Source organism: Pongo abelii, chromosome 15 (assembly GCF_028885655.2).
Source record: "Pongo abelii isolate AG06213 chromosome 15, NHGRI_mPonAbe1-v2.0_pri, whole genome shotgun sequence".
NCBI lineage: Eukaryota > Metazoa > Chordata > Mammalia > Primates > Hominidae > Pongo > Pongo abelii.
The window spans coordinates 51,251,385-51,264,341 of NC_072000.2; the positions used below are offsets into that span (position 1 = coordinate 51,251,385).

General features: G+C 35.3%; 1 protein-coding gene across 1 annotated transcript in view; it reads right to left on the reverse strand.

Annotated features, from left to right (window-relative positions):
- Positions 1-12,957, reverse strand: part of MDGA2 (MAM domain containing glycosylphosphatidylinositol anchor 2) — an 825,106-nt gene that overhangs the window by 439,939 nt on the left and 372,210 nt on the right. The window contains exon 2 of the mRNA XM_024231654.3: positions 3,109-3,248. Coding sequence (XP_024087422.3) covers positions 3,109-3,248 — 140 coding nt within the window. The remainder of the gene's footprint in view (positions 1-3,108; positions 3,249-12,957) is intronic.

A 12,957-nucleotide genomic window follows, 5' to 3' on the forward strand; every position in this document is an offset into this window, starting at 1 on the left:
CTTCGGATACATCAGTACTCTCAGGTCACTACCCATCACTAAATAATATAACATAAAAAATATTAAAGAGGCTAGAAAAAATGTTCTTTACAATACTTTTGGAAATAAACAATCTTTATGACTCTTACTGCTACAAGAATGGGCAGCAGATTAAGAAATCTGCTGATGAGTGAATGAGGAACCTCTCTCATCCACTGCATTTCCAACTATCATTGTACTCAGATTACACCAAGCGAGAAAGTCATTCCAGCTTTCTGATATCAGCCAAGAAAAATCATCCTCAGGACCAGCTGCCAACAGCATGCCCTTTAGACTTTGGCCGGGATGCCAAGCCCCAGGTGTTCTGTCAGCTTTCCTTATACAGTTTGTTGACAATGAAGAGGCCCAGTTAATTTTTCTTTTTTTTTTTTTTTTTTGAGACGGAGTCTCGCTCTGTCGCCCACGCTGGAGTGCAGTGGCGCGATCTCGGCTCACTGCAAGCTCCGCCTCCCAGGTTCACGCCATTCTCCTGCCTCAGCCTCCTGAGTAGCTGGGACTACAGGCACCCGCCACAACTCCCGGCTAATTTTTTTTTGCATTTTTAGTAGAGACGTGGTTTCACCGTGTTAGCCAGGATGGTCTCGATCTCCTGACCTCGTGACCCGCCCGCCTAGGCCTCCCAAAGTGCTGGGATTACAGGCGTGAGCCACCAGGCCCAGCCGCCCACTTAATTTTTCAATGCGCAATATAAGCTGAAACTGATTCACCTGCAAACACCTTAATTACTTCTAGGAATAAAAAAATATTGAGACCAAAACAATACATTTTTCTTAGAATCAAAACACATTGAAATGTTTCCAAAAATGGAATTGCTTAGGGAAAAAAAAAATGAATGATTTACTTTGTTTCAGAACCTAATCTGGTTTGTCTGGAGGTCAAAGGTTGTACTCCTGATTGTGAATGATAAAAAGGGAAAATGTATGGATAAAATGGGAAATTTCTAATATTAAAGGGACAGGAGGATGGAGAGAGAGGCAGCAGAGCAACACCTGGGGTGTGTTAGAAACAGAGATAAGAAGTTGCATTTTTAAATATAATTTGGAGTTCAGAAGGTGTAAATTTAGTACACTCAGTGCGGGACTAATGGGAGCCTCAATGAGTCTTCTCTTGCCATAAATTGCCTCTCATAAAGCTCTTCATGGCTTCTTTTGGATGTGTTTGGACCCTCCCATTTAGATCCCAACTTTTGATTCTGAAATTTCTATTCCATGTCTACAAAACAAAAAATATAATATAATCAAATTATAACAACACTGTATTTTCTTTGAGTTAATATTATCTTGAACTAAGTCTATCATTGTTTAAATTTTTGGTAACATTATTTTCACTGGACTTCATTGTTTTCTGTATAAATTTTAAAATGAAAATGTTTCACATATCCATTTCCTTGTTTCAAATTTTAACAATTATCAGTCATCAGTCTGTCCTTGTATGTTGTCTTTTGGAATCATTTTTTTTCTATCAAGCGTAATTATCCTGGCTCAAATTGTGTTTCTCTAAATTTCATTAAGACAATTTTATTCTTTAATCCATTTTCAGTTAACAGCAAATGTTATACTTTGAAATTTTAGTTATCGTGAGTTTTCCTTTTTCAACATTTTAAATAATTATTCTTTCTAGATTATTTTTGTTCTTTTTCATTTTACTAACAGCATGAGTTTTATTAAACATATTTTACCATTTCTGTTTTAGCCATGGTCTTATCTATTTAATGCTTCATTCTGTGATGCTTTATATGCCTATTTTTATCATTTCAGAGTCAAAATGGTAAATAAAAAGATCCTTAAGGATCCATCAGTAAGAGTTAAGAATGGCAGAAGTTAAAAACAGGGTTAAAATGGTGAGTTCATAAAATCTCCACATTACTCTTTGCTTTTCCCTCTGTAGCTTTGTTAGCTGGATTTCTTTTTTCCTGTAACACAAATACTTAAAATATGTAATTTTGTCTACTGAGTGAGACTACTTTTCCTACCATAGTGCTTGTGTTGATTACGAATGTGAATTTTGAGCTAGTAAGGTTATTGACAATAAGAATTATCAATTATTGAGTAAAACATCCTCAATATTCTGCATCTAAATTAGATTGTTGCATCATATATATATAACCTAAACATATTATCTTCTATATAACTGTTTCTTTTGTTCCTACAAATTTTTTATTCTTTTTTTTTTTTGGCTGTTGTTTGTTTGAGAAAGGGTCTCTATCTGTTGCCCAGACTGGAGTGTGGTGGTACAATCATGACAACGTGCAGCCTTGACCTCCTGGGCTTAAGTGATCCTCCCACGTCAGCCTCCAGAGTAGCTGAGACTACAGGTATGCACCACCAGGCCCAGCTAATTTTTAATTTTTTTTTTGTAGAGACACAGTCTCCTTATGTTGCCCAGGCTAGTCGCCAACTTCTAGCCTCAAATGATCCCCTTGCCTCAGCCTCACAAAGTGCTGAGGTTGTAAGCGTGAGCCACCACGCCTGGGCTTTGCCTTTGCATATTGTTGTAATTTCAGTACCCTTTAAAAGTCTCCATTTTTATTGCTTCTATTAAATTAGCTTAAGAAAGCTGTAGATGATGATTCTGAAGGCCTGAGTGCATACAGTATCTGCAACTGTTTGTTTTTCAAGGTTTTCTATGAATAAAATGACAGGAGTAAGAAAATTACGTGTGACTTCATGCTTCACATTCTTCAGAACAAATACCTCTCGGTTGCAATTATGTCATCATGAAATCATGTTCCACGTTTTAAAAGAAACTCATTGCCATATGAATTGTTATTCTACTGAGATATTTTTGTAGTTGTCTCTTTAACAGCTTCCTTAGAAGTGTCTTCTACATTTCCCACAATACCAAAACAAAAATTTCTTTTTTCATCTTATACACAAGAATAGCTCAAGTTTGAATGTTCCGAAATCCCCACTCGTGTCCTGCGTTGCACATATACTTGCACTTGAGTTACACACACACACACACACACACCCCACACACAGTTTTAGCTAAATATTCTAAAATATACACTTTTTGACTTCTGAGAAAAGTCAGAGAATGTTTTCTCCAGTGTCACAGTTCGGGACTCACCTGTGGACGTGGATGTCCTGTGACTAGACAAGTCAACTCGAGGGTCTCTCCTTCCCGGATAGTGTAGACCCTTTCGGAGTAGCGCTCCTCTTCAATGTTACAGGCCAAGCCTGAGTGCACAATACGAACTGTGGGAGGAGCTGTCGAGTCAGGAAGAAGAGAGACAAGATACATGAAAAGGTAAGTCAGTGATCTTCTCATGAACCGTCTTGACTATAAAAGCAATTCTTATTAGACTTCACCATAGTCAGATTAGTCAGATTCATCAGTCTTAACACCTCCCCAAGCCATTAAAGATTTTGCTGGAAGAAATCTTCAAATTTATCTAACAGTGACCAACACATTTCCAGGGGAACAAGGTAGTGGAAGAGCCTCAGGAAATCACCATCAATACAAGACCACAAGATAAAATTTGATTGTTAAAATGTGAGAAGGTCCCTTCCTTTCTGAGTTCAAACTTTAACATAATAAGGAATATTGCACCAAAAATATGTAGTGCAAAAGAAAGAAGACAATTGGAGGAGAAAAGGGAATTTGAATGGAAGACATTGACATTTGTCTATTAATTTTTTAAGTCATGTAGCGCACAAGTTAAGAAGCTCACGAATAAGATGATTTGGTTTTCAGGAAGTGAAAACCAACTTAATTTACCATACTTATAGACATCTGTATTGATGTAAACAAAGTATGATTCTTGATTAAGCCATGGAAGAAGACAATATACCATTGTTGCCTGAGTCTAAAATTCTGATTCAAAAGAAACTTCATTAGCATAAAGCTGTCCAAATTTCTAAATATAATTTTCTCCTACTTCAGTGCCAAGGGGCCAGTAAAATTTAACTAACACTCCTTGACTTACACATCGTTGGGGACAACTACATGGAAACTTTCTGTGGGTCATGAGAAGTACTTAGCTAATAAGATATGCTGCTTGCCATCAAATAAATTATTGACAGCTACTAGCTTCAAATTGGAGATCATCTCCTTTTGTGAACTAAGCATTTTTGTTTGTACTACATTTGGGAGTGAAAGAGAATGATCATTTCAGTTAAAGGCAAGTGGAAAGGTTATATCTACATGTAAAGGACAGTGATCTCAAGAATTTCCTTATAGATATCTTCAACCTAAACAGTAGTATTACTAGCACAGGTTGTGATTGCTTAAAAATTAACGCCAGTGCCAGCATATTAGGAATGTTTTATCTAACATTAAAGACAATGAATCTTATAGAATTTTAAAATAAATTTGGTGATTCTATGGAAGAAAAAAAGATTATAAGGCCAACTCATGAAAAAAATCATTCTGGGAAAAGCTGTGTTCTGAAAGTAAAATAGAATAGTTTTCAATATCTACTATTTTGTTTTATATAACATAAATGCACAGTCTACCCATAGAGCTTAATAATTGACATCAGGGTGTATTTCATTATCTTTCTCAATTTCAGGCAGAAACTGGAAGATGGAAAAGACCACTTATGATTAATAAAACAACTGGTTATGTCCAGCTCTTTCTAGGTACCAAAGCATAATCCTGTTACTCAACCTTGAAACTCAGAACCCTGCTTTCCAATATCCATCATCAAATGACAGGTGAAAGTTTCCAATAGTAGAATAAGAAAAAAACAGTACTTCTAGAAAAGTGGTCTTGACATTATATATGCATAATAAACACCCCTCAAGAACTTGTTAAAAATACAAATTTCAAAGGTGTTCAGAGACCTGATATATCTGCAGGAAACCCCAGGAATCTGCATTTTTACCAAACACCCAGATAGCTACAATGACAGAGCTACTTAGACTAGGTTCTGGGTATTATATTTGTTGGCTAAAGAAAAATACTCCAAGGAATAAAATATCCTTTTCCTTTGTCTTTTTAAAGTAACTAAACTTTCTGCTATGCATCATTTTACTGATTTGAAAAATTAAATGATGCTTAAGTCAAATGTCCAGTTTGGTCTATAAAACCAATTTATTAAAAATTTTCCATCATGTCTCTGGACTCTGTCTAGACATTGTAATAATTCGTTTGGTTTTATGACATTAGAAATCCTTATCTTTGGTGTTTCTCTTAGTGCTCTGATATGTTTCACACCACATTTCCTACAAATCATTTCAGGCAGTGATCAAATTTGGACTTCAATTTAGATAGGTAATACTAGTGAAGTACTTATTTATTTATTTTTTTTATTGGGTACATGTGCACAATGTGCAGGTTAGTTACATATGTATACATGTGCCATGCTGGTGTGCTGCACCCATTAACTCGCTATTTAGCATTAGGTGTATCTCCTAATGCTATCCCTCCCCCCTCCCCCCACCCCACAACGTGAAGTCCTTATTTTTAGGCATCTGTCTAATGTAGTCATATCCATATTATAGAGGTTAACAAATTGATGAAAATCTATAAATGCTTGCAAAATAAAATAAAATAAATGTTCAATAGAAAATACAGATCCATTATCTTAAAATATATTTCCATGCTAACTTTAGCTTCATACGTGATAGCCCACGTTTATTAATATATCTAATTATATAGTGACATGACATCCTTTCCAGACTAATTTACACTTGTTATTTTTAATTTCAAATCAATGCTTAGTATTGTTATTTTTAAGGTATATCTTTCAAAAACATCATTATGCAAATAAGTGGCTTTATTTAAACCACTTAAATTATAGAGTAAGCACACTGTGACATTTACAAGGGTTAATTTTCTGCTATTTTTCTTCTATATTATAACACATTCTTGGAAAAGGTAATTGCCTGCATACTGCAGTCATCATGAACCCACCACCTATCCTGTAGGAGGGGGGAATATTCCATCAAATTTTAAGTGTGGAAGTTGTCTTCCTTTTAGTATTCTTCAAAATATGTGCTCAATATTTTAGCTGCTCAATGATAATGACAGTATTTTGGAAGCTTCCCTTAATTCTTTTGTTTGCACAAAGCTCACTTGAAAGGACCTTAGAGTTCATGTAGGTCAGCACTCTTATTTCCCGATTAGGAAAGAAAAGCCTGAGGACATCAAATGACTTCGTCACAATCCTGTGGCTAGTTGTGGCTAAACGAGACCAAAGCCACTGGCCTATTGTTCTTTTCACTATTTGATGCTGTCTATTTAAACTATGTCTGTCATAGTTAAATTAGTGTTCTGAATAACTCCCAAGCTAGACCCAGACCTAGACCAGGCTAGGGGTATAAAAAACTATTGAGAAACTATTAATAAAGCAGTTAGAGCACCATAAACTAGATTAAGAAGGTAAGTAGCAGAATTGCTCCAAACTTAACCAAACTTAACAATAGAATGTTGTCCCAGTTCATCATCCTACCTCAAGTACCTGCCAAATCCATGACATTTCACAATGATCAAAATAGTATTTTGAAATTTCTATTTACATTATGTTGTTTCTCTGCTTAAGAACCTACAATATCTCCCTATGACATTTCATAGAGTCCTAATCGCTGTGCATGGGTGGCATTTAGGCCCTCTGTCAAGGGTCCTCATGCTTACCATCCAACTAGAAGTCCCATTTCTCTGTAATATCAGGCTATCCTCAGTGAGAATGCAAAGAACCCTGAGATTTTAAGTGTCTTTGCTTATAATGTTCTCCCATCTAAGATTCCCATACCAATAATTGGACCCATGTTCCTGATACCTTCTTGGATTACTTATAAATGATTATCTTCTCTTTTTTTCCAGGAGGTATGTATTTATTGCTTTGTGATTTTCCTTTCTCTCAACATTCAAACACGATAGTAAGCATCTCAGTGCCAGACTGAGCATCATTTTTGGCATCATCCCCATATCACATAATTCACAGCACAGAGGAGGTATTTATTTACTAATTGAGTTTTAGTTTCTATTTTAGCAACTATCACTATAATGACATCAACTTCTTACTTCAGCAAAATATCAACTATTATGGCAGTGCATTTGCTTACTTTAAATTATAAATGCAATTTGCAGTTTTATACCTGAAACAATACATCTCTGATCCTCTGCCTTGTTGGTAAAAAACCTCAATTCATCATCCTTAAATTTGACTAAGGGTTAGGATCTCCTTTGCCCTGTAGAGTCAGCAATGAATTACAATGTTAAAATATTGCATGAGACTCATATTCATCCAAATTTTCTTGAAGTAAACCAAATCTCATTATGTAAAATCTTTCCTAACACTAATCATATCAACTGTCTTAATCCGAGGACATTTTGGCTTTGGGTTGAAGAGGTCAGCCTAAAAGGGCAAAAGAGAGACATTCTTTTATCTTGTTAGAATATACTTTTGAAAGTTAAACCAAATTCACTCTGGAGAAAAGAGTACAAATAAATTATTCTACAATGGCAACAACCAGAGGCATTTTAATCCTTTCACCTCATATATAGACTTTCAAGCATATATTTATTGAGCAGCTGCTATAGTAGGCATGAGACTCTGTGCTGGGGATATGATTAATGCCATGAGCTGCACCTGCTAAAGGCTTACGGCCTACTGGGTTTGTTTAAATTATTTAAAATTATATGATAGTTGAACAGGATAGATACTCTAACGGAAGACAATGAAAAGTAGTAAACAAAGACAAAGCAGAGGATAGCTAAATCTGCCTGGGGAAGTCTAACAAGTTTCACAAAGTCAGTGACATTTAACCTAAGTTTAGAGAGATGCTCTTGGGAGCAAAAGAGGAAGGAGATTTCAGAGAGAGAAAACAGTGTGCTCAAAGGCAAATCTGAAATATGCCTTTGTAATATGCCAGTGTCTATTGTGTTTCTGAAATAACCATGTAAAAATGTATCCCCTGTAGTTTATCTTTTACTCCATACCTTGTCACTGTACAGCCTTATCAGCTTGCCATTATGTCTCAGACATAGGAGAGACACTGGAGAGGGCTGGGAATGGATTACGGAGGAGAGATGCATTTTAGAGGTCTTGTTAGATAGGACATGACAATTAACTGAATCTGAGGGTGAGGGAAAAAGTTAAGATGACACTGAAGTTTATACCCTAACTAGGTGAAAGATGACAATTTTTTATTTTAATAGGAGATAGTTTCTTGATCGCCATGGAACTCACATTACCCACCGTTGGGGGAATCTTGAGATGCGGGGCTCTAAGCCCAATTCATGGGGAGTAGAGGGTTGTTGGTATGAGGGCTTAGATGAGAAATGTTTCTGATGAAGAAACTTTTTCCAGTAATGGCGATGCTTCCTGAAAAACGTGCTGCTATCAGACATTTATGGTTTTGGTACTAGGAGCTTTCTCTCCGCTAAGAGCTTCAAGTAAGAACCTGGTTTTTTAGTGAAATCCCTCAAATCCCTCATGCAGCTATTCTCTGGGAATTCAAGTTGCCACTGGCATGTTGCTACTCTTCCACACTAGATCAATGTAGCTTATGTTCTTGGTTAAGGTAACAGATCTGTTTAGTTAAGAGTGTGGAGAGAAGGATGTTCACTGGTCCCTCTCCTAGAAGCTCCAGTGAACAGCTCAGTAAACCATGCTGTGCCAGCATTACTCATGTACTATAGATTTTTTGAAGACAGACAGAGAGATAGAGAGACAGAGAAAGAGAAAGAGGGAGAGAGAGAGAGAGAGGTAGATAGACAGAGACAGACAGACAGCCTATACCTTACTGTTCTCACATGGCCAAAGAGTCAGTATGTATTACTTACACCATTCTCTTAGCTGTCATTCAGTTTTGCTTGTAAAGCAAACATAACAATAATCAAACTTTCTTCCCAGCTTTCTATTGATTTAAGTGATCATATGCTTTCATAAAACACTTCTCAGTTTTCTACAACATGTTACGTTTAGCTAATCAGCATTGTCAATGATTGGTTTCTTCTGTTTATCTCAAAATGTTCAATGTAGCACGTGTATAGTACTTCGAGGATATGGTGGCTTCCATTCTTTTCTTTCCTACCTGAGTTTCTGGTTTAATATATTACATGAGATCTCCCCCACCTCCCTTTTTCACAATGATATTCTAAACTGATTTTTATATATTTTTTGTGCATACAGTCCTAGTCCATAATTACTCCTGTTGTTGACAACTCCATTGCCTAACATCTTCCTCATTAGCCTAGTTACATTACTGTTTTATTATCAAAAAATTCGACAGGGCCAGCTGTGGTGGCTTACGCCTGTAATCCCAGGACTTTGGGAGTCTGAGGCAGGCAGATCACCTGAGGTCAGGAGTTTGAGACTAGCCTGGCCAACATGGTGAAACCCAGTCTCTATTGGAAATACAAAAATTAGCCAGGCATGGTGGTTGGCGCCTGCAGTCCTAGCTACTTGTGAGGCTGAGGCAGGATAATCGCTTGAACCCAGGAGGCGGAGGTTGCACTGCACTCCAGCCTAGGTGACAGAGAGAGACTCTGTCAAAAAAAAAAAAAAAAAGGCAGGAAAAAAATAATGAAGATTTGAAAAAGAAGGTGAAGAATTCAGTTTTGGATGCTGATGGTGAGTTCACCAATAGTTGACAAGTTGTTGCTGGACATTTTTAGAGCTTTCAATGGTAGTTGATGCTACATAGAATAGAGGAGAGTTCTATAGTAGAGCATGTAGAGTGAGAATAAATCATGATAGAACCATGATAAATATATATTCTTAACTAGAGAAGCTAAAGAAAGAGACTTAGAGTGATTATAAAGTCAGAAAGGTAGAAGGAGAACAAAGAAAATGAGGTGCTTTAGAAGTTACATGAGTAGACAGCCGAGCACAGTTGACTGTCCAAAAATATTACATACCATGGAGTTGTCAGTTAGGAGCAGCACAGACAAAAGGTCATTGTCTTTGGGAATTAAGGCAGCATTAGTGAATTTTGACTGAGCAATGGCTGCAGAGAATTGGAGTCAAAAGATGAATGATGTGTGGTTTTACTGAGGATAAAGATCTCAGTAGGTCAAATCAAGCTTGAAGCAAATAGTAAAACTGCTATTTAGGCTTACTCATATGTAAAAAGGAGTGATAAGTGAAAAACTGAATATCTCAACAATATTGTACCAGCATTTTAGGATTGCAAAGAATAATTACTTTAATCATAAGAAACAACAACTCATCATGTTTGTACTTCTAGCACAACTGCAACTTTTTGCCATTACAATATTATCTTCTAGTATCCTTCCACATTCTTCAAAAATAAATTTCTCTAAAAGGCCACTTTGTTTCTTTTCTTTTTTCCCTCTCTTTCTGTTAGTTTATTTTTTTTACAAATTCAACTCTGTCAACTTCAGGACAACATATGAAGGAATCTCTCAAAGCTGTTTAATATCTTCTGTAAAACAATCAAGGCTAATCCTCACAGCATTTAAATATGCTACAGCATATAAATAAGCTTAATGTGTCCCATTAAAAAAAAAACAGAGACAAAAGAGCAACATTTATCCTCCCATCAACAGGACTCCTCTTGTCTTTCCTTTACTGTCTAGTGATCAGAAATAATGATAACACATTCACAGCCATCCTTGGCATGTGCTTTGCCCTCCTCAGTCTTCTACAGTCTGGCTCTGCCTATCATTTGTATTTCTAAAAGAACAGGGCAGGAAAATAGAAGACCACTTTGGTAAATCGCTAATTTCTTTTTTTGGTCATTATTGTGATCATTTGCCTCTCCTTCAACCTTAGCTTACTTGCTTTTACTTCTATGCAAAGATCTTTGAAATTACATACTTGTCCTACACTATAACACAATAAAGACTATTCTTTTATCCCACTGCCATACTCCCTGCACCCATGAACATAAACACATATCCAAACATGCATATAAGCTAAATGTTCAACTTCTATATCTATTCAATAATTTCTTCAAAAAATAGTTAAAATCTTTCTGTAATTGTCATTTATGTAATCCCAAATAGAAAAATATTCTGATAAACAACATATATATTATTTTAAGTCAGACTGCAGATCATTTTATTTGTTTGATTCCATTGGTTATTTTAAACTAACTACAATATCCACATCAATGTAAACTTATTTCTGCACTCCCTCTACCAACCTCCCACCACCATGTTTGGTTAACATTGTATTCCTGTCCACTAGAGGTAAATATCTTTTTGTCCTTAATTTGATGAGTTGTAAAGTGAAAGTAGTAAGATCCTATTGATATACTGGATTTAATCAAGAGAAGATCATATCTTTCTCGTATGACTTTAGTTGAAAGGCCTTGATTATGAAAGCTTTTTAATATTTTGTATTTTTTCCTTAGTACATGTTGGGCAGCATTGTTATAAAGTAACTGAACCACTCTAAGAGACTTTACAAAGCCCAAAGTAAGGCAATTAAATTAAATCCAGAAGCTTCTGGCTTCAGATAGCAATTATTAACATTTGCTAAATAATAAAAGTTGACATAATTTTTTAGGTTGATGTTAACCAAGAATTTAAAGAAAAAACTTTAAACATTTAATTTAACTTAAATTTTAATTTAATTTGTTATTTAAAGTCAAATTACTTGTTTATGTGCAGTATATGGTATACTATTTTGAAAGACAGATGAAAGTTTGTCATCAAAAGAGAGCAATGACATTCAGTAACAATTTAATTTTAAACTTACATTAAATGTACATTAAATTTTAATGGTAAACAAAAAAATCAATTATGAATTTAAATTCTAATGGTAAGACAATGATAAAAAGTAATCATATTTTCTGTGTAAAAACTATCTTGTTTGACAAATATTAACTTTATAAAAAATTGAATACAAAATTGCAAAATATTATTGTGAATTATCTTCCACAAAACAACATGTCCTATTTTTTAAAACAAAGCACTATCAATTCTAAAAATGTTATTTCATGAAGATTTCCACATTTGCAGCTTCAGATTTCATCAGGATTACCTTTATTTGTTCTCATCTAGAAGAGTTGCCTATTAGCATCTCGGCCTAAAATTTCAAAAACCCTTGTATGTTTTAGAGATGAAAAAAAAAAGTTACACTGAATCTAAGGTTCATAACATTCTTTTCAAATACTCATTTGACAACTTCTGACAAGTATGCCAGAGAAGAACCATAGGCCATCAAGTCTAGGCAGTCACGCATAGCCATCGGTCATCCATGTTCCCTGTCTCTACCTGGCTGTTCCCGCCCTAAGTCCCTCACTATGTTCTTCCCAGTAGATTTGACCTGAACCTGGAAGATATTTGAAAATCCATCAAATATTTAACTAATCTCATATGTTGCTCAAACAACTTTTATAAACTAAGTGGAATACCCCAACTTGAAGGTAAATATTGTAGGGAACTAAGCTTTCCTCTTCTTTGGTATGAATGTAACATCACATAATGAAAAAAAATATATATATATATATATATATATATATATATATATATGTTCCTTTTTTATGTTGGATCCTATGCTACATCCTGAATTGTCTCCAACTAAAGGTTAAATTAGATATTTACCAAATCAGTAAATTTTAGACCAAAAACCCCATAACTATTCCAGAAATCTTGGCAACTAGGTCATAGAGTATAAAACAAACAAACAAGAAAGCTGAGATAAAAACGAGGGAGCTTACCTCTTGCCTTTATGGTACCATTTTTTATAGGTTTTGAAATTTGTACAAGAATATGGTAAAAGAATATAGTAAAAGAGGGAGAGAAGCTATTATAACACTGCAGGAAAGGATGGCATTTAATCCTTAAAATCTTTGATCAGGTCTTTCCCTCTAAATCAAACTTGTGAAATGGCATCCTGTTAATAGTGTCAGAAGCCATATATCATGTGGTCAATGAACTCTTCAAGGTTCTTTGAACCAAATCTTCCTTGCCTCTTATAAATTATCACAGCACCTTAAGAGATCAGGACTTCTAAAGGCAGAGGTAATAATGACATCATTTTTTAATCTCTCTGGA